We start from the raw sequence: 19,223 nt of genomic DNA on the forward strand, positions 1-19,223 counted from the left end.
CTAAAACATGTTGATGTTCATTTGTATACTTGACACCCTTCCATGAATGAATAAACATCGATAAGTGTCAACTGGGTAGGGGCTAGGGGTCATGTGGGATTGGACAGCACTTTTCTCTGTTCTGCAGACATACTTATTCTTCTCTCCCTCAGACAGCATCCATTCTCAACTTGACCCCTATTGACCTGGAAGAGTGTCAGCAGTCTTTCTCTGACCCTGAGCATCTGAAAACACTGCTGCAGCATCATAGAAATCTGGGGCACCTAAAAAAAGGTTAGGATCCCTCAGGTGATCTATTTGAACTTGTTAACCTCTGGGTGAAATACCTGTAGGGGATTCTCCTGAAAGAGAATTTGGAATTATTTGTATTCTCTCTCTTTTCAAGATCTTTTCTTCTATGACTCTGATACCATCCTGTCCACGTTGTCCTGCCTTGCTCCCTCACTGAAGTCTAAACAGACCAAAAGAGGCAGAGAAAAAGGCACGGTGACGAACAAGAGTGATGTGAGGAGAAAGGGAGAGAATGACAATGCTCAAGGACTGAAAGAACAGGAGAGTGGAGAGGAGGGACAGCAAGAAGTCAGTGGGGAGGACAAATACGCCAATGAGGGAAGTGATGAGGGCACTGAAAGACTGGAAGAGGCTGGGGAATCCTCTGGGAATTCTGGGCAGCAGAAACAGCCATCATTAGTAGGCATCAATGGTAAGGAAATTCAGGACGGAATACATTGCATACATCCATACACTGGCGAACTGAGTTGAAGTTTGAGTAGCAGAGCCTGGTTGTTAGTAGTGTTGTCAAGATACCAGCATTTTGACTTTGATACCAGGTTTATTGTCATGATACTCAATACCAAAATGATACCATGGGCAAAAAAAGAAGGCATATATTAGCCAGTCACAGAATTGTACTTTATCTAGATAAACTCAGCTACTGCTTTGTTCAATCGTTGGGCATCTTTTGAGTTCAATATCATTACATTAGAATATTTTTACGGTAAAATTTTTCAGAGACTCAATTTCTAACTACAGTACATAACAGCATAATGACAGTCATTTATTTGAATAATAAATCTCGATTTGATAAACTGAGTAAATCAAGATTTAGCCTAGGCCTTCTCACAATACAGGTGAATGTATATTCAATAGGAGTGTGTGCATGCATTGAGTTATTGAGCTTGTTTTGGCTGATTTCATGGGGCTTCATTTGACAAACAATCTGTTTCCCTTCCATTTGGGACTTATTTTATTGTACTGATCAACAACATTTGCATAGAAGTAGCTTATTTTATAAAAGTGCGCTCTGTCTCTTTAGCCAGTAATGACGCATTCACGAGGCGGAGCCCTATTCACACAGTCAGTTTGCGGAGGCAATAGATAATATTTGGGAGAGACGTGATAGAGAGACCGAATAAGTAAATTTAATGTTTTTTGGTGGTGTTTAGCTTTTAAATCAGCAACATTTAGCATATTATCACAAAGGGTAGTGAATTGATGTTGGCTTCAGCTGTAAACTAGCAAGGAAAGTTAGCCTACAAAGCTGGAAGCTACCAGTATCATCTTGCATTATAAAGTGTTTTAGCCTGTATGGACATTGTTTTGAGAACCATAATTAACAGTTTCAACATTTCTGCATGCCTGATGTCGTGTCGCATTATTCAGGTGTTAACTTCTGTACAGCATGATAAGGGGGACATCGTCTGTGCTGATGTACGTTTTTGTATTTATATTATTATTTCATTTTTTTATTTTTACCCCTTTTCTACCCAATTGGTAGTTAGTCTTGTCCCATCGCTGCACCTCCCGTACGGACTCGGGAGAGGCGACGGTCGAGAGCCATGCATCCTCCGAAACAAGACCTTGCCAAGCCGCACAGCTTCTTGACACACTGCTCGCGGCACCAACGTGTCGGAGGAAACACTGCAACTGGCGACACGAGTCAGTGTGCGTGTGCCCGGCCCGCCACATGTAGTCGCTAGAGCTTGATGGGACAAGGACATCCCGGCCGGCCAAACCTTCCCCTAACCCGGACAACGCCGGGAAAATTGTACGACGCCTCTAGCACTGCGATGCAGTTACTTTGACCGCTGTGCCACTCGGGAGGCTCTTGCGCTGATAGACTTTGACAGAAGTACCAAAAGTAACAAATTCTAATACCAAACAATATTTTCATGTTCTAGTATCGGAAAAGGTACAAAAGTTTTGGTATACCGTGCAACACTAGTTGTTAGTCAAACTTATTTTAAAGTAACTTTGTAAAAACTTAATTTTTCAGGAATTTCTTACTCCACTCCATAACTCCACTAGTTTAGATCAATTTAGATCAGATTCTATAATTGCACAACAGATTTCGGCATGGATAAAATACAAATCTTTATATTATTGCCTCATCAACTACTGACAATCTGCAATGGAACTTTTAACTCACCAGCCCTTATTTCACCCTCCTGTGTTTTCTACCTGCAGGACAAGCTAAAGCCAAGCCCCCCCCCAGTCCCAGGGCTTTTCCTGCTCACAGTGCCAGTTCTCCCACAGGAGATGGCTCATCCTTCAGGAGCACATCAAGAAGAACCATCCAAAGGAGGACAGTGGGATCGTGGACTTTGGAGAAGCTGGAGCTGAGAACAACGTCCTGCCTGTCAGTGAGACAGAAAGCTCCTCGGCCAAGAAGACCAGGAAGAACAGGTACATCTGCTCCCAGTGTGGGAAGGGTCACAAGTGTTCATATGAACTGAGACGACATGAAACCGTTCACTCTGAGGTGAAGCCCTTCCATTGTGACCAGTGTGAGAAGAGATACAAAACAAAGGTGGCTCTAAAACAACACCATCGAGTTCACACTGGAGAAAGGCCATATGTTTGCTCACATTGTGGCAGAGGCTTTAGGTCTGCAGGAACTTTACAATCACATGTACGCACCCACAATGGGGAGCGACCTTTTGTCTGTTCTATATGTGGGAAGGGATTTATTCAACATCAAATACTGATAGGTCACCTCCGGTGGCATAGAGGTGAGAAGCCGTTCTTATGTACCGTTTGTGGAAAGAGTTTTCGTACTTCAGGTGCCTTGTTGGTACACTCACGAACACACACAGATGAACGCCCCAAAAGCTGTGAGCATTGTGGGAAGAGGTTTAGAAGATGTTACGGTCTCACAATACATCGGCGGATCCACACTGGTGAGCGGCCGTTCTCATGCGAATTCATACAGGAGAGAAATCTTAGCAGTGTAGAATGTGCGATAGGAGATTCACTGTCAGCGACAACCTGAAAGTTTCAGTGTGTAATATCAGTACGGCCCACCATAAGTCACCAAGTGTGGCAAGAAGGAAGGAAAGAAAGAAATACAAAATTCCACCGCTCCTCGTTGGACAGGAATTGCAGTAACCACAGTGTATCCATGTTCTAAGAACACACATTATATTGTAACAACACTGTTTCCCATTTATAACGAGAATTGTTATTTCATAAGAACAAGTTATTAACTTACATCGTAATAACATCTTTCTCATAGTAGCAAGATAATTGGCTGTTTTCTAATACTGAGTCATTTAATGACAGCGTAATTGGATTTTTCTCATAATATTGATGTCATTAGTTACTTTGTTTCTCTAGGTGGTATCTTTTCAACACTGTATATTATATTAGGTAATCACACAAACATATTCACTAACAGTCACTGAAATGAAAGCTAGGCTGTTAGTCAGGGAGCATCAATTGTTTTTTGGAACATATTTATACAGTTTGTGTAATTAGACAAGGCAATATACTACATTTGCAGTGTGGCCTCTGGACCTCAGTGAAGACAGAATGTGGCCCTCGAACAAAATTAGTTTGAGTTCTGTACAGGACTACTACGGTGGTGAAGATAGAGATGCTCGGTTGTTCTATAGTTTGTGACTATGGTAAGGTCCTTGACTAAACCACCTTATCATATCTTGTCTCATCAAATCAACAGGTACACCTGCTCCCAGTGTGGGAAAGGTTTCAGAAACCTCTGTGACCTGAGACGACATGAAAGCGTTCACTCTGAAGCCAGGCCGTTCCATTGTGACCAGTGTGAGAAGAGATACAAAACGAAGGGATGTCTAAAACAGCACCAGAAAGTTCACCAGGCAAATCGCATTGAAGAAAGGACATAAGTTTGCTCACATTGTGGCAGGGGCTTTAGGAAAACAGAAATCTTAAAGTCACATGAACGCACTCACACCGGGGAGCGACCTTATGTCTGTTCTATCTGTGGGAAGGGATTTATACAGTCCAATGGCCTGACGCAACACCTCCAGATGCACAGAGGGGAGAAACCGTACTTATGTAGCGTTTGTGGAATGACTTTAAGCACCTCAGGTCAGTTGAGGGTACACATGAGAACACACACAGGTGAGCAACCCTACAGCTGTCAACTTTGTGGGAGGAGGTTCAAACAACCTGAAAGTCTCACAGTGCATCTGCAGAGTCACACAGGCCAGCGGCCATACCCCTGCACACTGTGTGACAAACGTTTTGCATCCAGCAGCTGCGTTAAAAAACACATGAGAACTCATACAGGGGAGAAACCTTATCAGTGTATAAGGTGTGGTAAGAGATTCACTGAAAGCGGCAACCTGAAAATACAGCAGCGAGTTCATCGAGAAAAAGTCTTAAGTTGTCCGAAAGTTCTTGAGGGACGTTGTGCTCTGTACAGCAGGGTTCCCCAACTGGCGACCCGCGGACTGAATTTAGATTTTCATTGTTGGACATAAGACTGTAAAAACACCAGGAAATCATCTATTGGTTTTCATTTCTGAAATATATTCCCAAGTACTGCCACGCATAATAGACAGACATATTTGATTGTATAGAAATAATAATAATTGATTGGATTTATATAGCACTTTTCTGCTAACTGAGGTACTCAAAGTACTTTACATAGTAGGCGGAAACTCACCTCATCCACTATCAATGTGCAGCACCCACCTCAGTGATGCACAGTGACCATTTTTATGCCAAAACTCTACCCCACACATCAGCTATCAGGTGGAGAGGTGAGTAGTGATATATTCCATTTAGGAATGAGGGGGATGATTCAGTGGCCATGATGGAATGTGGCCAGGTTGGGAATTTAACCATGACACTGTGGTCAACATCCATACTCTTACAATAAGCACCATGGGATTCACCACGGAGAGTCACGACACCCATTTTAACGTGCCATCCAAAAGAAGGCACCCTTCACAGGACAATGTTCCCAAATGTAATCAAGGTTTGACATTTTTGTTTTAGTCAAATATCTGTTTAGGCGTCTTGCGGTCATTTTGCAGTATAAAACCATTTTTTTTATTATGTTCCGGCCCACGACCATCCGCTCCAGAAAGAAATTGGCCCGCGGCTGAATCTAATTGATGATCCCTGCATGACACATTATGAAGGCTGTCATAATTGTTGAGGATTCCTGGAAAAGTTTTTGTATAGATTTTGTGTATATGACTATTCCTCTTGTTAATAAAGAAGACATTATGAGCAGCAATGGGGCAGAACACTCTCTATTTACTTATTAAAGAACTGCTAATTAGAACATACAACCACACACTGGTTACATTTACTCCTAATTCACCTGCAACTATGAGAAATAGCATTCTTATTCTGGAGGCCTCAGTCTATATCCCACTACCATTACATTATATTCTGTATAGGAAACCATAGTTACAATGTTTATTTAAATGCTCACACGCCTTCCATGAAAATACCCTAGGAAAGTGACCGCCTTGAAGTATAACTTTTTGAATGTTTTCAAGTTGAAAATCTACAAAAATGAAAACCCAATCAAACATGTTCATAAAGGGCATCGAGCAGCAGTAAATTAATCCACAAACACCAATTTTATTATATCTTAAATGACCGCATTATGAATTTTATAATGAATCCGATTCAAAACTGGATATGTAAGTGGGAGAGGCGGTCACTTAGCGAATGCAAAAATGTTTCATCCACAACAGAACAGACAGTTGAAATACATGAGTATTTACATATTCTATTTAACATTTAAAATACACTGGCCAAATTAATCAATGTCTACCAATGGTATTTGAAAGTATTTTGAAAAGAAAATACTATTTTCAATAACTAACCATTATATCAGACATACGTGCTATTTAGCTGACAATGAAGGTTATTGGTGGGCAATGGGAGCTGATAAGAGGTTTGTTGGTGCTGGTCTCATCTGACATTTCATCATCCTCAACTGACGAGAGGTCGGACAAGGTAGAGTCTGGTACCTGTAAATGGAAAACGCAACTAAGCACAAGAACCTGCCTTACTGTATGACCTTTGGATTACTAGGTATTAATACAGTGGGAGGGTTACATCATTGCCAAACCTAGTCCTGGAAAACCATACAACTACAGTTTAGTTAGTTGAACCACTCACAGACAAACCTCATATCCAAGCTATCTCAATGTATTACAGACACTGAATTCACTGAAGCCCGAAGATGGGTTTCGACAATGTATAAAACATCCAATTCCATTCCCAAATGCTTTCACACTGGTTGGTCATTTTCAAGGCAGCAAGACAACACACAGATGACATATTAACTTATTTATTAGAATTGTACAAAGATGGCAGCATACAAGTTAAGGTGTTAACATCTACGTATCTACTATATGGCAGGTTATGGTTACAACAGGATATAATGTGATGTCAAAAACAACAGTAGCATCAAAAGCAATGTCCTGCATAAGAAAAGGCATATGGAAATTAAGCTAGATTATTGAGCACACACTGAGCAACATTCACAAACAGTTGGTCAACATTTATTCATCAACATGCTGAATAAATGCAAGCTCATTAGTGTGACTTAAGGATATTTGATGGAGGAATAATATGGGATAGAAAGTCGTTAAACAGGCAGCTAGTTATTCCATTGATTTCATCTCCACCTCTGCGGGGGCTGGTGTCTTCTGAGACTGGGAGGATGTGGCGGTGGGGGGTGGTGCCAGCCGGGGGTAAAAGGGACCTACCAGCCAGTTGAGGGATGTGTTGTTAACCAGGTAGTCCATGACGCCATCCAGCGACTCCTTCATCTTGCCCAGCTGGGCCTTGCTGCTGGCCAGCACGCCGTCCGACAGGTCCCCAAACGCCGCCGCTTTGCTGAAGCTGGAGTAGACCTGGGAGGCGGAGTGGCTGAGGAACAGCGCCTCCTTCTGGATGTTCTGGGGAAGGCCCTGTAGGCCAGACACCAGCACCTGGCACGTTGTCTGCAGCTGCTGGGTGAGGGAGCGTGCTATGGCCAGGGTCCTTGACTCTATATTCTGGGGGATAAATGATGAAGACCATTTAATTCACCTGTATCTTCACATAAAATGAAGTAGCTTTTTCCTCAAGGAGTAGTCAAATAAAATAACTTAAATATGCAATTTGGACGCAAAACTGCAAGAGATGGTCCATGTACAATATGATGTGGCTAAAATGGTATTCTATGATGAGTGCTCTTAAGTATGGTCATTACCTCAGCCTCGTTGCCATCGGCTTCCTCATTAGACTTCCACTCAATCAGGGAGCTCAGTTTCCCTTTCACCTTCTGGTTAGCTCCGTCAATATTCTTTCTGGCGTATTCAATCTAAAAGGGTTGAAAACGAAATGATAGACTTCACAACGAACATCTCATTCCCACATAATTTAAATGAATCCAGTGCAAGGGAACCTCATCAGATCTCATTACATCTCATGAAAGACAGTTAAAATAATTTCCATTTACTCCTTCTGCAGAATTGACACATTCTATGGAGAATAAAGTTTTCCATTTCCACTTCTATCATTTGATGTCAACACTCACCAGGTCTACAGTGTGGCTGAGTTGTGAGATGGACTCCTGGCTGCGCTGCTTGGCGTCTTTGACCTGGGCCAGAGCCTTGTGGTACGCCCTCTTACGCAGCTTGGTAGACAGAGAGCCCAGACGGACATAGTAGCTAGGTGCATCCTTCGCCACATCGAATCCTTCGACCATTTTAGCCTCGATTTCTGTCAAGGTGAAAAGAGGAACATGAAACTAAAGCGGCAATCAGGAGTTGAAACAATAAAGGGGAATTAGGACTCGAAATGTAACCACTCTCATATTCAAAGACAGCTATGGATGCAAGGACTGGCCATCCATGGTATCAAAATTATAGTTGTAACCATGTTTTCGGGCTGTACAGTGATTGTTTACATGTTGTTTACAAACATTGGATTAGTAGAAGCTTATAGTTTGGGTTCTGATGGGGTACGACAGTTGAACTAAGCTCATGAGGCATTTAAAAATTATATTCATCAAGAATCAATGGTTGTATATCGTTCATTTATAAGTCAGAAAATGGATGTAGCTGTCACGCCCTAGCCATAGAGAGGCTTTTGTTCTCTATTTTGGGTAGGCCAGGGTGTGACTAGGGTGGGCATTCTAGTTTATTTATTTCTTTGTTTCTGGCCGAGTGTGGTTCCCAATCAGAGGCAGCTGTCTATCGTTGTCTCTAATTGGGGATCATACTTAGGCAGCTCTTTTCCTTCCTTCTGTGTGGAATCTTGTTCTTTGTTTGTGTGCAGGTAGTTTGCACAACGAAGCTGGTCAGTCGGTGTCGTCTTTATTGTTTTGTCTTTTCTAAAAGTTTCACTTCGTTAATAAATTATGTGGAACTCAAAGAACGCTGTGCCTTGGTCTCATCCTTCCGACGACAGCTGTGACAGTAGCAACTGCTGATTGTCCCTTTAAGCATTGCTTTGAGCCTTTTGTGTAAATAATATCAAGTTAATGTAATCATTGTAAATGTAATGTAAATGCTTGCTGACATTGTATGGGTGAGCAAGCTTAGTGAATCTAATCAGACATAGTATTATGAGTAAATGAGTAGTTGACTTCCTGACCTTGAGTTTATTGACAACATATATGTTTTGGAAGTGTTGTAGGAAACATTGTGTACAGGATTATTCCTCTTTATTCGTCACTGTACTGTAAACCAAAATGATTTAGCCCAAAACAACCAGAAATGTTCTCTTTTGGTCATTAGAAAAAATGGGCCATGTCTGAATAATCTTGAGAATCTCAACCGAACCCGATTAGCTGCCTTTTCTCCGGAATGTTGATGAAGATCAACAGCATAGCTAAATAGTATCAATGACTGATCTTAATGCTCTTTGGTGTTGTTGCTAGCCCCAGTCCAATTATTCAGTCATCACTGAGAATCCATTGTAAGAGACTGTTAGGTTATATAAGCCTAGCTCTCACTCACCCAACTCGTCCTCAGTGCAAGGCAGGTACTGGTCCACCAGGCTCTCGGAGGTGGTGAGTGCCGTGTCCATTCCGCTGCTGACCATCTGGGCCACACGGCTCTCCATCACCGTATTCACGCTGCCGCTGACAGCAGCCCGGGTCATCTGCATACCATCCTGGACCGCAGCACGAGTCATCTCCACGCCGTCCTGCACGGCACCCCTGGTCCGGTCCACTGCATTGGTCAAGGTGTGGGACACACTGTCCTTGGCCCCTGTGACGGTGTTGGACATCACGTCTTTGGCACCGGTCACTGCATACTTGGCGTTGGCGACAATCTAGACAGGAAGAATGGGATAGGGAGAAAAAAGGTTGTTTTTCATTTAACCAGGAAAGTCACATTGAGATTGAACTTAATTTTTCAAATGAGTGAGTCCTGGCCTTTGGATGACCACTGACTGACTAGACACTTGCTTTATGACAGAGGGAGAGCCCGGTCCAAATAGATGATACGTCACTGATTTTGACACACAGGTTATGAGTCATTGCTCCTCCCTCTATGGTTGGCCAATCTGACTGGCATCCGCTTGATTCATTGTGAAATGCGGTGTTGCGTTGTGTCATTCGGTACCAAGTAATAACTGGGGAGTGAGAGTCATATACCTGCTCAGAAGGCTGGTGCAGGATTGGCAAGGTCTTCTCAATCTTATCCAGACCTTTGCAGGCCAAGTCATTAGCCATGGAAACTGGTGGCAGAAAAAGAGGGCATAACATTATAAGCAAAATGTATCACATTCAAGGTTGGGAATGGAGAGTCACAAATTGTAGCACTACAGAAGAATACTAAAAAAGTGTTACTGGTTCAAGACAAGACATAAGATGTGATTACTAGGTAAAAGGTTATGTTGTTGAGCAACAGCTCATAGATGACTGGATGGACTTTCTGGTCCTTACACAATTAGGAAGTGTAACTCAATATCTCTTTCCACGATCTAATGCTGAGCGATTAACCAATATTTCCGGGATTTTCGGTTATTAAACAACTAATTGACCGATGTTGGTTCAATTACTTGAATTCCATTTACTTCGGGAGTTTTGTGAGCCCAACGCGCCGTTTCACTAGAGAAAATTCTAATCATTCACGAGAGAAATAAACTCAATAACTATGTGGGTCGCTGGGCTAACGCGAGTTGTAGTTTTCAGTAAGCTAATATTCAACCTATTTCAGTGCAGAAACGTGGTAATTAACGTCAATGACCATAATCCATTGCGCCATTTTTGTCCGGCTCAGGCATAGATGGATACACTTTTAAGCCTAATACGTTAGGTTAGATACAAACACCGCACAGACCGCAAGAGATAGAGACAGTTCGTGATAGTTTGCCTTATCTTTGAAGAAACAGTACAATTATTTTGTTAGACAGTTCTGCAGCTAGCCTAGCTAAATTGGGTTGCTGAGAAATATAATAATACATAAAAAAAAATAAAAAATAAGTTTTGGTTTTTGAAAAAGGTACACTAGTCGTGTATATCGGACCGATATAGGCTTCTCAGCACCCCGCGTTGAAATTGCAATTAAAAAGCTCCAAAGTAACTGTAATGTTTAAAAAATATTATCGAAACCGAAAAGCCCTGCCTATTTGTTTATAATCGAAACCAAACTGACCTAGAAAAGCACAGTATTTTTTGTAATAAGCATATGTTTAAAGCCTTATACTAGAAATTCCATTCTGGCAAAGCGCTTGCTTTTCCATTTACAGCTCTCCAGATTTGACCACCACATAGAAAATTAATCAAATAGATTAAACTCAATATGAAGGTCCACATTAGTGAAAATATACCAGGTGGCTATAGATTTGGAGATGGCTACAGATTCTTACTTTGTGGCTCCAGCTTGCCGATGATGGGTGCTGCACCGGTGAGCGCTGCAGTGGTGAGGTTCCTAACCCCCTGCTCGGCCACCTCACACATAGACTTGAGGTAGGGGTGGTTATCCTTGGTGGTGCAGTAGGCACTGGACACCATGTCATAGGTGGAGCTAACCAATGGGAGGCTGGTCACCCTCTCAACCACATTCTGGTGAGAAATTGAGTTGAAAATGGATGTTAGAACACTGCGTGTTACAATATCTCAAGAGTAATGTCAGCAATGATACAAGTAGAAACCCTAAGTATGCTATAGGCTTCTGAATGTATAGATTTTCCTTCAGATTTAAAATGAGAAACCTAACCCACCTGGGGTCCAAAGGATCAATACCAAGCAGCTCCTGACTAAAGTTGGCTACTGTAGTACAACACTTTAACTTGCTATCCTTTATCATAACATTGGACCCGTAAACACACACTCAAAAATAAAGACACACCTATAACCAAGCCAATTGAATGTCAACTATCTGAGGAGTTGTAGCCTATCATTTTCTGTATATGCACTTATGTCCTGTTTCATTATCAGCTGGCATACACTACTTTGATCCGTTTCACTCCCCAAAAGAGACATACCTGGTTATTGACGACTTCAACGACTTCCATGTCTGCAAACCTAAACAAGAGGAGAAAGACATTCATGTTATGGACATTTCATTTCTTTCAACAACGCAAAAAATAATGTTATTTTCTGCTACATTGCTTTGATCAACTCACAAGGAAAAAATACGATTTAATATTTCTACATCATTATGTCTACTCAATTATCTACCCAAACAACATCAGGGAAAGTGATATTGATTGATACAGTGTAGCAGCAAACGTTACTTACTGTATGCTGTCAAATTCGAAAGAGGAACTCTCGCGTTCAGACAAATTTCCACCAAATTGGTTGATCACGAAATCAAATAAACACAAAAGTATGATAATAAAAAAATGGAACAAGGTTACCTACCACGTTAGTTGGTTAATTTTGGTGAATGATGATGATCCCAGCAGTGTAATAACTTACTCCGTTTCAGGTTTGATTTGATTGTGAACTAACAACGTCCCATTTATAGTATCTGCTTCTCGCGAGATATTGCTAATAACTTGACGTAACCGCCTCAAAAAATTATAGGGCAAAGGTAACGAGGGGGAAAATGGCAGGGGATTTCCTAGATACATGAATGGCCTGACACAGTCCTGCATCAGTTGAGGATAAACGATGTCAGACATTTAACACATTGCATGTGGTAGCTTCTTACACTAACAACCTCTATAGTGGATATCCCATAGATGTTATATTTATTTTTGTAGGATTACTGGGATAACATGTATTCGAATACGTAATGTACTGCTGTTTGGATTGTATTCCACATTCATTCAGAGATTCCCTTTTAATAACCCTTAAAGTAGGCTGTGGCCATTTCGAGAATACATCCCTAGCCAAAAAGTCATCGAATTTCATAGACTGACGGGCAATTGAACCTGGGTTTTGCGGTACTTGAGTCTTTACAATGAGGGGTGTCAGAAGAACGGATACTTTTATCAAACCATTTAGGCTGTATGACCTGACTCTGTGTGTTACACTATAATTACAATGACTGTAATACGGTGTAATTCATACTTAGACTATGAATCATCATGCCATGTGATTTTGGAATGCAGTATTACTCAATGAACTATTCCCCAGTTGGCCGTCATTTTTGACCTTGCTCAAAAGTCTGGATTAAAGAGATATTGGACTAAAATAGACGTTTCTACATAACTGAACCCCCTTTCCTTAGCCTTTTATATTTTGGAAGTAGTGGTAAAGTAGGTTAAACCCTGAGCACCATGGGTAAATAGGTGGGCAAATTGTAATGAAAAAGGGGGGGGGAAATGATCTAGAGTAATTAAAAGGTGGGTAAAAGCTAAGTTTACCCTCCACTACATCAATAGTTCTAAGTTGTAATAGGCTAGATTTGACCCTTCCTATGACTAAGTGACGTTTGTGATTACTTTGCTGTTTTGATCTGGACTATAATCCAATCACATAGTGTATTACAATCCAGAAGGTTCCATCATATAATTTTATTTGCCTGGCCTGATGTGATGTCAAGCAAAGTACAACCTGTGGACCAAGAACAATGAATGTCGTCACTTTATTGATGCACTTTGTGATGTCACCGTCAACTGTACAGAATCAGTAGGCCTACATAGCATGGACAATAAGGGATATTTGACAGGTTACAGTTGTCTCGAAGCACATAATACATGTGTAGGTTTGTGTTTTTGTCACGTTGGTTTTCGCCGTTTGGCTTAGGCTATGTCTCATGTGACATGAGAAACTGACAAGATTACATATTTGTTCAGAATGTGGTAGGTTTTGTAATCCAACTTTATATAAATGTTTACCTAGTGTTGCTAGTAGTGAAAGCATCTTCAATGGCCTGTTGAGTGTGATCAAAGTTCATTGTCCTTATTTGACTTCTCTGACCGCATCTGAGTCATGCCACAGCTTTATAGTTTATAGGTCTCGCCAGTACTGGTGCGTTGGTAAAATCACTGGAGAAGCCAGAAAAAAATTGTATTTTACAACCTACAGTATGTGTTGTGATAATTGAGTTTGCTCTATAATCTGTTAGTTCACATGCCTTGTGACTGTGATATATACAGTGCATTTGGAAAGTATTCAGACCCCTTGACTTTTTTCACATTTTGTAATATCACAGCCTTATTCTAAAATTGTTTAAATAAAAAATCTTTCTCATCAATCCACACACAATACCCCATAATGACAAAGCAAAAACAGGTTTTTAGAAATTTTAGCAAATCTATAAAAAATGTAAAACAGAAATACCTTATTTACATAAGTATTCAGACCCTTTGCTATGAGACTTGAAATTGAGCTCAGGTGCATCCTGTTTCGATTGATCATCCTGTCGAGATTCTGTCGAGGCACAGATCAGGGGAAGGGTACCAAAACATTTCTGCAGCATTGAAGGTCCCCAAGAACACAGTGGGCTCCATCATTCTTAAATGGAAGAAGTTTGGAACCACCAAGACTCTTCCTAGAGCGGTGGCCTGGCCAAACTGAGCAATCGGGGGAGAAGGGCCTTGGTCAGGGAGGTGACCAAAAACCCAATGGTCACTCTGATAGAGCTCCAGAGTTCCTCTGTGGAGATGGGAGAACCTTCCATAAGGACAACCATCTCTGCAGCACTCCACCAATCAGGCCTTTATAGTAGAGTGACCAGACGAAAGCCACTCCTCAGTAAAAGGCACATGACAGTGCGCTTGGAGTTTGCCAATTGGCACCTAAAGGACTCTCAGACTATGAGAAACAAGATTCTCTGGTCTGATGAAACTAAGATTGAACTCTTTTGCCTGAATACCAAGCGTCACGTCTGGAGGAAACCTGGCACCATCCCTACCGTGAAGCATGGTGGCAGCATCATGCTGTGGGAATGTTTTTCAGTGGCAGGGACTGAGAGACTAGTCAGGATCGAGGGAAAGATGAATGGAGCAAAGTACAGAGAGGTCCTTGATGAAAACTTGCTCCAGGGCACTCAGGACCTCAGACTGGGGTGAAGGTTCATCTTCCAACAGGACAATGAACCTAAGCACACAGCCAAGACAACGCAGGAAAGGCATCGGGACAAGTCTCTGAATGTCCTTGAGTGGCCCAGCCAGTGCCCGGACTTGAACATGATCGAACATCTCTGGAGAGACCTGAAAATAGCTGTGCAGCGAACCTCCCAATTCAACATGACAGAGCGTGGGAGGATCTGCAGAAAATAATAGGAGAAACTCCCAAATGCAGGTGTGCCACTGGGTCTTTCTCTCTTTCTCTTTGTCTCCCTCTATCAACGTGATAAAATAATTCGACACAAAGCAGGTAGTATGATTTTGATTCTGTGGTGATACTGTAAAATACAGGGTATTGCTGCCCCTGTGTGGACTCTTTGATACATTGCAAGTTAAGATTGGACATCCTTTTTAGATTGGGGCCCATTTGCCCAACCGTGTATTTTAATTTTATTTAACCATTATTTAACTAGGCAAGTCAGTTAAGAACAAATTATTATTTACAATGACGGTACTAATGGCATAACAGGTTGAGTTCAGTATGACAAATCCATACAAAAAGAATAAGAACACCCCAAATATATATGTCATAAAGTTTGACACATTCAAAGAATGATCACACCTGTGGAACAAAGCCTTCATTATGACACAAAAAAACACATTCTAGAATATTAAATTCCAATTTTGGAATGATTATTCTCTCAACCACAAAATGATGTTCAAAGTTTAATCTGACAGCAGGAGTGGAGTGTATAGTCAACAGACAGACACCATGACAATCCAATGTTTGTGCCAGATATGCACCTGCGGGTAAGTACCAACATCTCAACCGACAGTGCACTCACACATCGATTTCAGCTGTAGTGTATAAGCTAGTGCTTTTTTTGGCAAAGAAAAGGTAACAGATGGAGAGAGCTGCAACTACGACACAACCTACGAGTGCACACTGACTCAAAATCTGCTGCAACATGTCTCATAGCCTATTCTCTTTGATGTCTATCACCCAATTTCCAATCCAATTTCGTAACTGGAGTGGACATGAGATGACCAATATGTATGCTCAGCATTAATTTAATTGTTAGTATTTTGTTTACTTAAAGTAGCTGGAATTTATGTAATACATTTCCCCAACGAATGCCCTGTAAATAACTGTCTACACAGAGCAAAAGCATAGCCGCGTTCTCATCCTTCGAGTGAGCCAGAGCTGGGAGTCTAAAACCCCGTTTATACCTAGTGCTAACTTGCGTCCTTTGTCCTGTTCGTGCCCACATTCTGATTGTGCCCACATTTTTAGACAGGTGTGACAATTAAAAGACACATTGTGATCTGATTGTCATCAGCTCATCCCGCCCACCCCCAGAGATAGTCAGACACGCATTGTGTCTGGATATCTTACATGTGTAAATCGATCTGGGCAGAGAAACCATATAAATCATATTATTCCGCCCTCTAAAATCATTGACAGGTGGCACCATTGACTGATTACATCAATATGTGTCTTACAATAAATATAATTCTAAAGGAATAGCTGTGAAATCCGACTCATAACAGATTCATTGTGTGTAGACACATTTCTGGAAATGTAGGCACAATCAGAATGTAGACAAGATCAGGATAAAGGACCCATATAAGCATCAGGTATAAACAGGGCTTGAGAGAGTGAGAGTAGAGAGAGTGAATAATCCACGGGCATTTATTTTTAGAAGCTCTCTCGGTCGCTACGCACTTCATGTAGCCTACTACAACACAGCCCATGTTCTTCTGGTCAATAATTGAAACGGGTTTGGTACATTGGATTGGAACACAACACCCGAGCGCACAGCGTAAAGACGCGCAGGCCTATTCCGTAGTGTGATGTTTCAAGCTATATCCGGAATTTGGAGATGCCCACCTTTGCCAATGAGGTAAAATCATTAACGTTTTAACTTTGCGGTCTTTAAATACCTCGGATCGTGCATGGAGTGTGAGTTAGATTCTGATGATGGAGAGAGGATATGGCTGTAAAATCCTTGATGGGAGAAAGGGGAGTGGGTTGCAATACAGTTTTACCTGAAGGTAGGGTAGTGTACGTGCGTACCAACATAATGCAAATATATTGACTGTGACCCAATGAAAGCACATGATCATTATACATCATGCTAGTGTTATCGCTCATCTTCTAATTACATTTACAAGTTTAACTGCCCATAATTATTTTGCATGCTGTGTGACACCAAATTATGTTTTTTAATGTAGTTTATCTGAGAGAAGAGAGACAAACCTAATCGGAGCCCAATATAATTGTAATATTCTTCTGATAAGAACTACATTCGCTGAGGCAAGGACAGCTCATTATAATGGCTGGAACTGAGCGAATGGATTGGCAGGGAACACATGGAAACCATGTGTTTGATACCGTTCTGTTCCAGCCATTACCACGAGCCCGTTCTCCCTAATTAAGGTGCCACCAACCTCCCTCCTGTGGTTCAGAACACCACTTTGACCAACAGCAGATTCTCAACAACACACTCTGTTGCGCCATTCCAACCAATCCCAACACATTATCCCTTTCCTCTGGCAGGCATCACCACTGCTCACGAGGATCCCTTCCAGAGGAACCGTGTGTCCTGATCCCAGGCTGCATGGTCTCGGAATACCAGGAAAAGTACCCTGCCTACTGCACCACTGTTGTCCGGGCAGCCAAGAAGCAGAATAATGAGTATCAGCGTCTGGAGGGAAGGATATCCAACATGACTACTTTCAAGTGAGACACACATAATTCATCAAAGAAGATATGATATTCCGGTAGAAAAAGAGTGAATGACAACATTCACAGTTTAATTGTTTGCGTAGTTTATTCAGTCTGCATGTTGCAAGTCATGAGGGTCATGTCTTCCAGGTCAGACTACGTGGCCCATGAAGTGACCCAGAGGCCCCCAAAGGTCACCAAGGTGTATGTGCCACCTGACGGGAGAATGAGACACAGCAGCACCTACGCCAGGGACTACCCAACACACCCTGTTCAGAAGCACATCGTGACCAAGCCAGAAGAGTATCATCCGCCCACAGCAAAGATGGTCGCTCAGTCCTTATACAAAGGTACAGAAACTGTGTCTTTAATAGGAGAATAGTTTAAGATTCAGGCTTCTCAGTATACGGAAGATTAATAAATCAGTTGTAATCAAATCAACAATAATTGTTCAAATCAAATGAATACATCTTGGAGTTAACATTGGGTCGCTCGTAGAATTTGTAAATGTTTCTAATGATCAGAGACGACAATGTTTCCAGGGGAATTCCGAGCATGGCACAACCAGAAAGTCCAACCCTACAGGACCTGTGACAACCTGAAGCTGAACGACAGCAAGTTCGAGGTGACCACCACCTTCCAAGACGACTACTGCCACAAGGGCCCAGCTGAGGCCAGGGAGAGCTTCAAACCGGCTGCCGACGCCCGAGAGACCCTGCCCTTTGACGGCACCACCAACTACCAGACGCAGTATGTCCCCCACCCGGTCCAGCCCAGGCAGCCCAAAGAGAGGGCCGTCTACAGGCCCACCAGCGCCCCCCTCAATGGGGTCTCCACCCACAGGCAGGACTACCGGGGCCTGCCAGCTGAGCCCGCCAAGCCCTTTAGGGCCAAGGTGGCCTGGGAGAGCAGCCCGGCTGTATTCCAGGGGACCAGTGAGTTCCGCGACCAGTACAAGGCCTGGCCCCTGCAGCCCAAGCACCGGCACCAGGCTGAGGAGTACTGCCCACCCGAGGGCACTATGGTCGGTCTGTCCACAGCTCATGCTGACTATGTCGACCACGAGAGCCAGCAGCGGCCCCAGTCCGCCCGTCCCCCGGTCGAGGCCTGGACAAAGGAGGCCAGAGAGCCCCTCCAGACCAGGTCCACCATGAAGGAGGACTACCGGACCTGGGACGTGGCCCGTCGTCCCCCCATGGTCTACGCAGATGAGCTAGAGAAACCCAAGGGGGCTTTCGCCAACACCACCACCTTCCGCTCAGCATACACGCCCAAGACGGCCCAGCGCGCCTCCAGCTTTAAACCCACCCAGAAGCTGCTGAGCCCCCAGACCATGGATGAAGACTCCATCTATCGCTCCACCTACACACCCAAGGAGATCCCACCTTGTCCAGCCCGGGATGGCTGTCCTCCTGGCTTTGAGTACAGCTCCATGGGGGCTGGAGGACACAGGATGTACCGAACCATCTCGGTACAGGAAACGGGGCTGAGTCAGCTGGCCGCTGCAACGTCTGATAAGCCCTCTTACTCCCACAGCAGAAAGAGCTGCAGGGTCCCCAGCCGAGCCAAGAGGGCGCCATAGAGTCCCGATCACAAACCTGCACACACACAGATAGCTAGAGGGGATTCTTATATTTCTATTCAAATATATTAATAGACATTTTAGATGAATTCATCACGAGCACCTCAGGTATTTTGTATGGTCACTCACATAAAAAAAAGCATAATCCTGATTGTGCCAGTGTTTTTTTTTATATACAAAGAATTCATAACAATTCTTACTTTGAATATTATGTAATTG

General features: G+C 42.7%; 3 protein-coding genes across 6 annotated transcripts in view; 2 read left to right on the forward strand and 1 right to left on the reverse strand.

Annotated features, from left to right (window-relative positions):
• Window positions 1–5,506, forward strand: part of LOC110531798 (zinc finger protein 502) — a 34,361-nt gene extending 28,855 nt beyond the window's left edge. For 2 of the 3 annotated variants that reach the window (XM_036987646.1, XM_036987647.1), the window contains 4 exons: window positions 153–273; window positions 386–703; window positions 2,467–2,685; window positions 3,959–5,506. In XM_036987646.1, the coding sequence (XP_036843541.1) occupies window positions 153–273; window positions 386–703; window positions 2,467–2,685; window positions 3,959–4,008 (708 nt within the window). In that variant the 3' untranslated portion in view covers window positions 4,009–5,506. The remainder of the gene's footprint in view (window positions 1–152; window positions 274–385; window positions 704–2,466; window positions 2,686–3,958) is intronic. The other variant, XM_036987645.1, reaches the window with a different exon arrangement.
• Window positions 5,507–5,912: 406 nt separating this feature from the next.
• LOC110531797 (perilipin-2) lies at window positions 5,913–12,835 on the reverse strand. Of its 2 annotated transcripts, XM_021615226.2 has the most exons (9): window positions 12,098–12,119; window positions 11,719–11,758; window positions 11,101–11,296; window positions 9,884–9,966; window positions 9,240–9,558; window positions 7,814–7,998; window positions 7,487–7,597; window positions 6,999–7,289; window positions 5,913–6,254 (listed from the first exon to the last, which is right to left on the reverse strand). In XM_021615226.2, exons 2-9 carry the CDS (start codon window positions 11,746–11,748, stop codon window positions 6,132–6,134), a joined length of 1,338 nt encoding a protein of 445 aa, XP_021470901.1. In that variant the 5' UTR covers window positions 11,749–11,758; window positions 12,098–12,119; the 3' UTR covers window positions 5,913–6,131. The 2 variants fall into 2 exon arrangements, with proteins under 2 accessions (XP_021470901.1, XP_021470900.1); XM_021615225.2 differs by lacking the exon at window positions 5,913–6,254 and having other exon boundaries at window positions 6,564–7,289; window positions 12,098–12,835.
• A 3,512-nt stretch (window positions 12,836–16,347) lies between these two features.
• LOC110531796 (stabilizer of axonemal microtubules 2-like) lies at window positions 16,348–19,155 on the forward strand. Its single transcript, XM_021615224.2, has 4 exons — window positions 16,348–16,598; window positions 17,255–17,437; window positions 17,573–17,772; window positions 17,965–19,155. The coding sequence occupies exons 1-4, from the start codon at window positions 16,549–16,551 to the stop codon at window positions 19,002–19,004; spliced, it is 1,473 nt and encodes a 490-aa protein (XP_021470899.2). The 5' UTR covers window positions 16,348–16,548; the 3' UTR covers window positions 19,005–19,155.
• Window positions 19,156–19,223: the final 68 nt, after the last annotated feature.

The sequence above is a fragment of the Oncorhynchus mykiss genome, chromosome 9 (genome assembly GCF_013265735.2).
Source record: "Oncorhynchus mykiss isolate Arlee chromosome 9, USDA_OmykA_1.1, whole genome shotgun sequence".
Taxonomy (NCBI): Eukaryota; Metazoa; Chordata; class Actinopteri; order Salmoniformes; family Salmonidae; genus Oncorhynchus; species Oncorhynchus mykiss.

Bases quoted from the DNA above. Each gene is read 5' to 3' on its own strand.
- LOC110531796 (XM_021615224.2), top strand. From the start codon at position 16,549: ATGTTTCAAGCTATATCCGGAATTTGGAGATGCCCACCTTTGCCAATG. The intron at 16,599-17,254 runs GTAAAATCATTA...TTCCTCTGGCAG, and splicing joins TGCCCACCTTTGCCAATGAG to GCATCACCACTGCTCACGAG. The intron at 17,773-17,964 runs GTACAGAAACTG...CAATGTTTCCAG, and splicing joins CGCTCAGTCCTTATACAAAG to GGGAATTCCGAGCATGGCAC.
- LOC110531797 (XM_021615226.2), bottom strand. From the start codon at position 11,748: ATGGAAGTCGTTGAAGTCGTCAATAACCAG. The intron at 11,297-11,718 runs GTATGTCTCTTT...ATTTCTCACCAG, and splicing joins TTGAAGTCGTCAATAACCAG to AATGTGGTTGAGAGGGTGAC. The intron at 7,290-7,486 runs GTAATGACCATA...TTTATCCCCCAG, and splicing joins CCGATGGCAACGAGGCTGAG to AATATAGAGTCAAGGACCCT.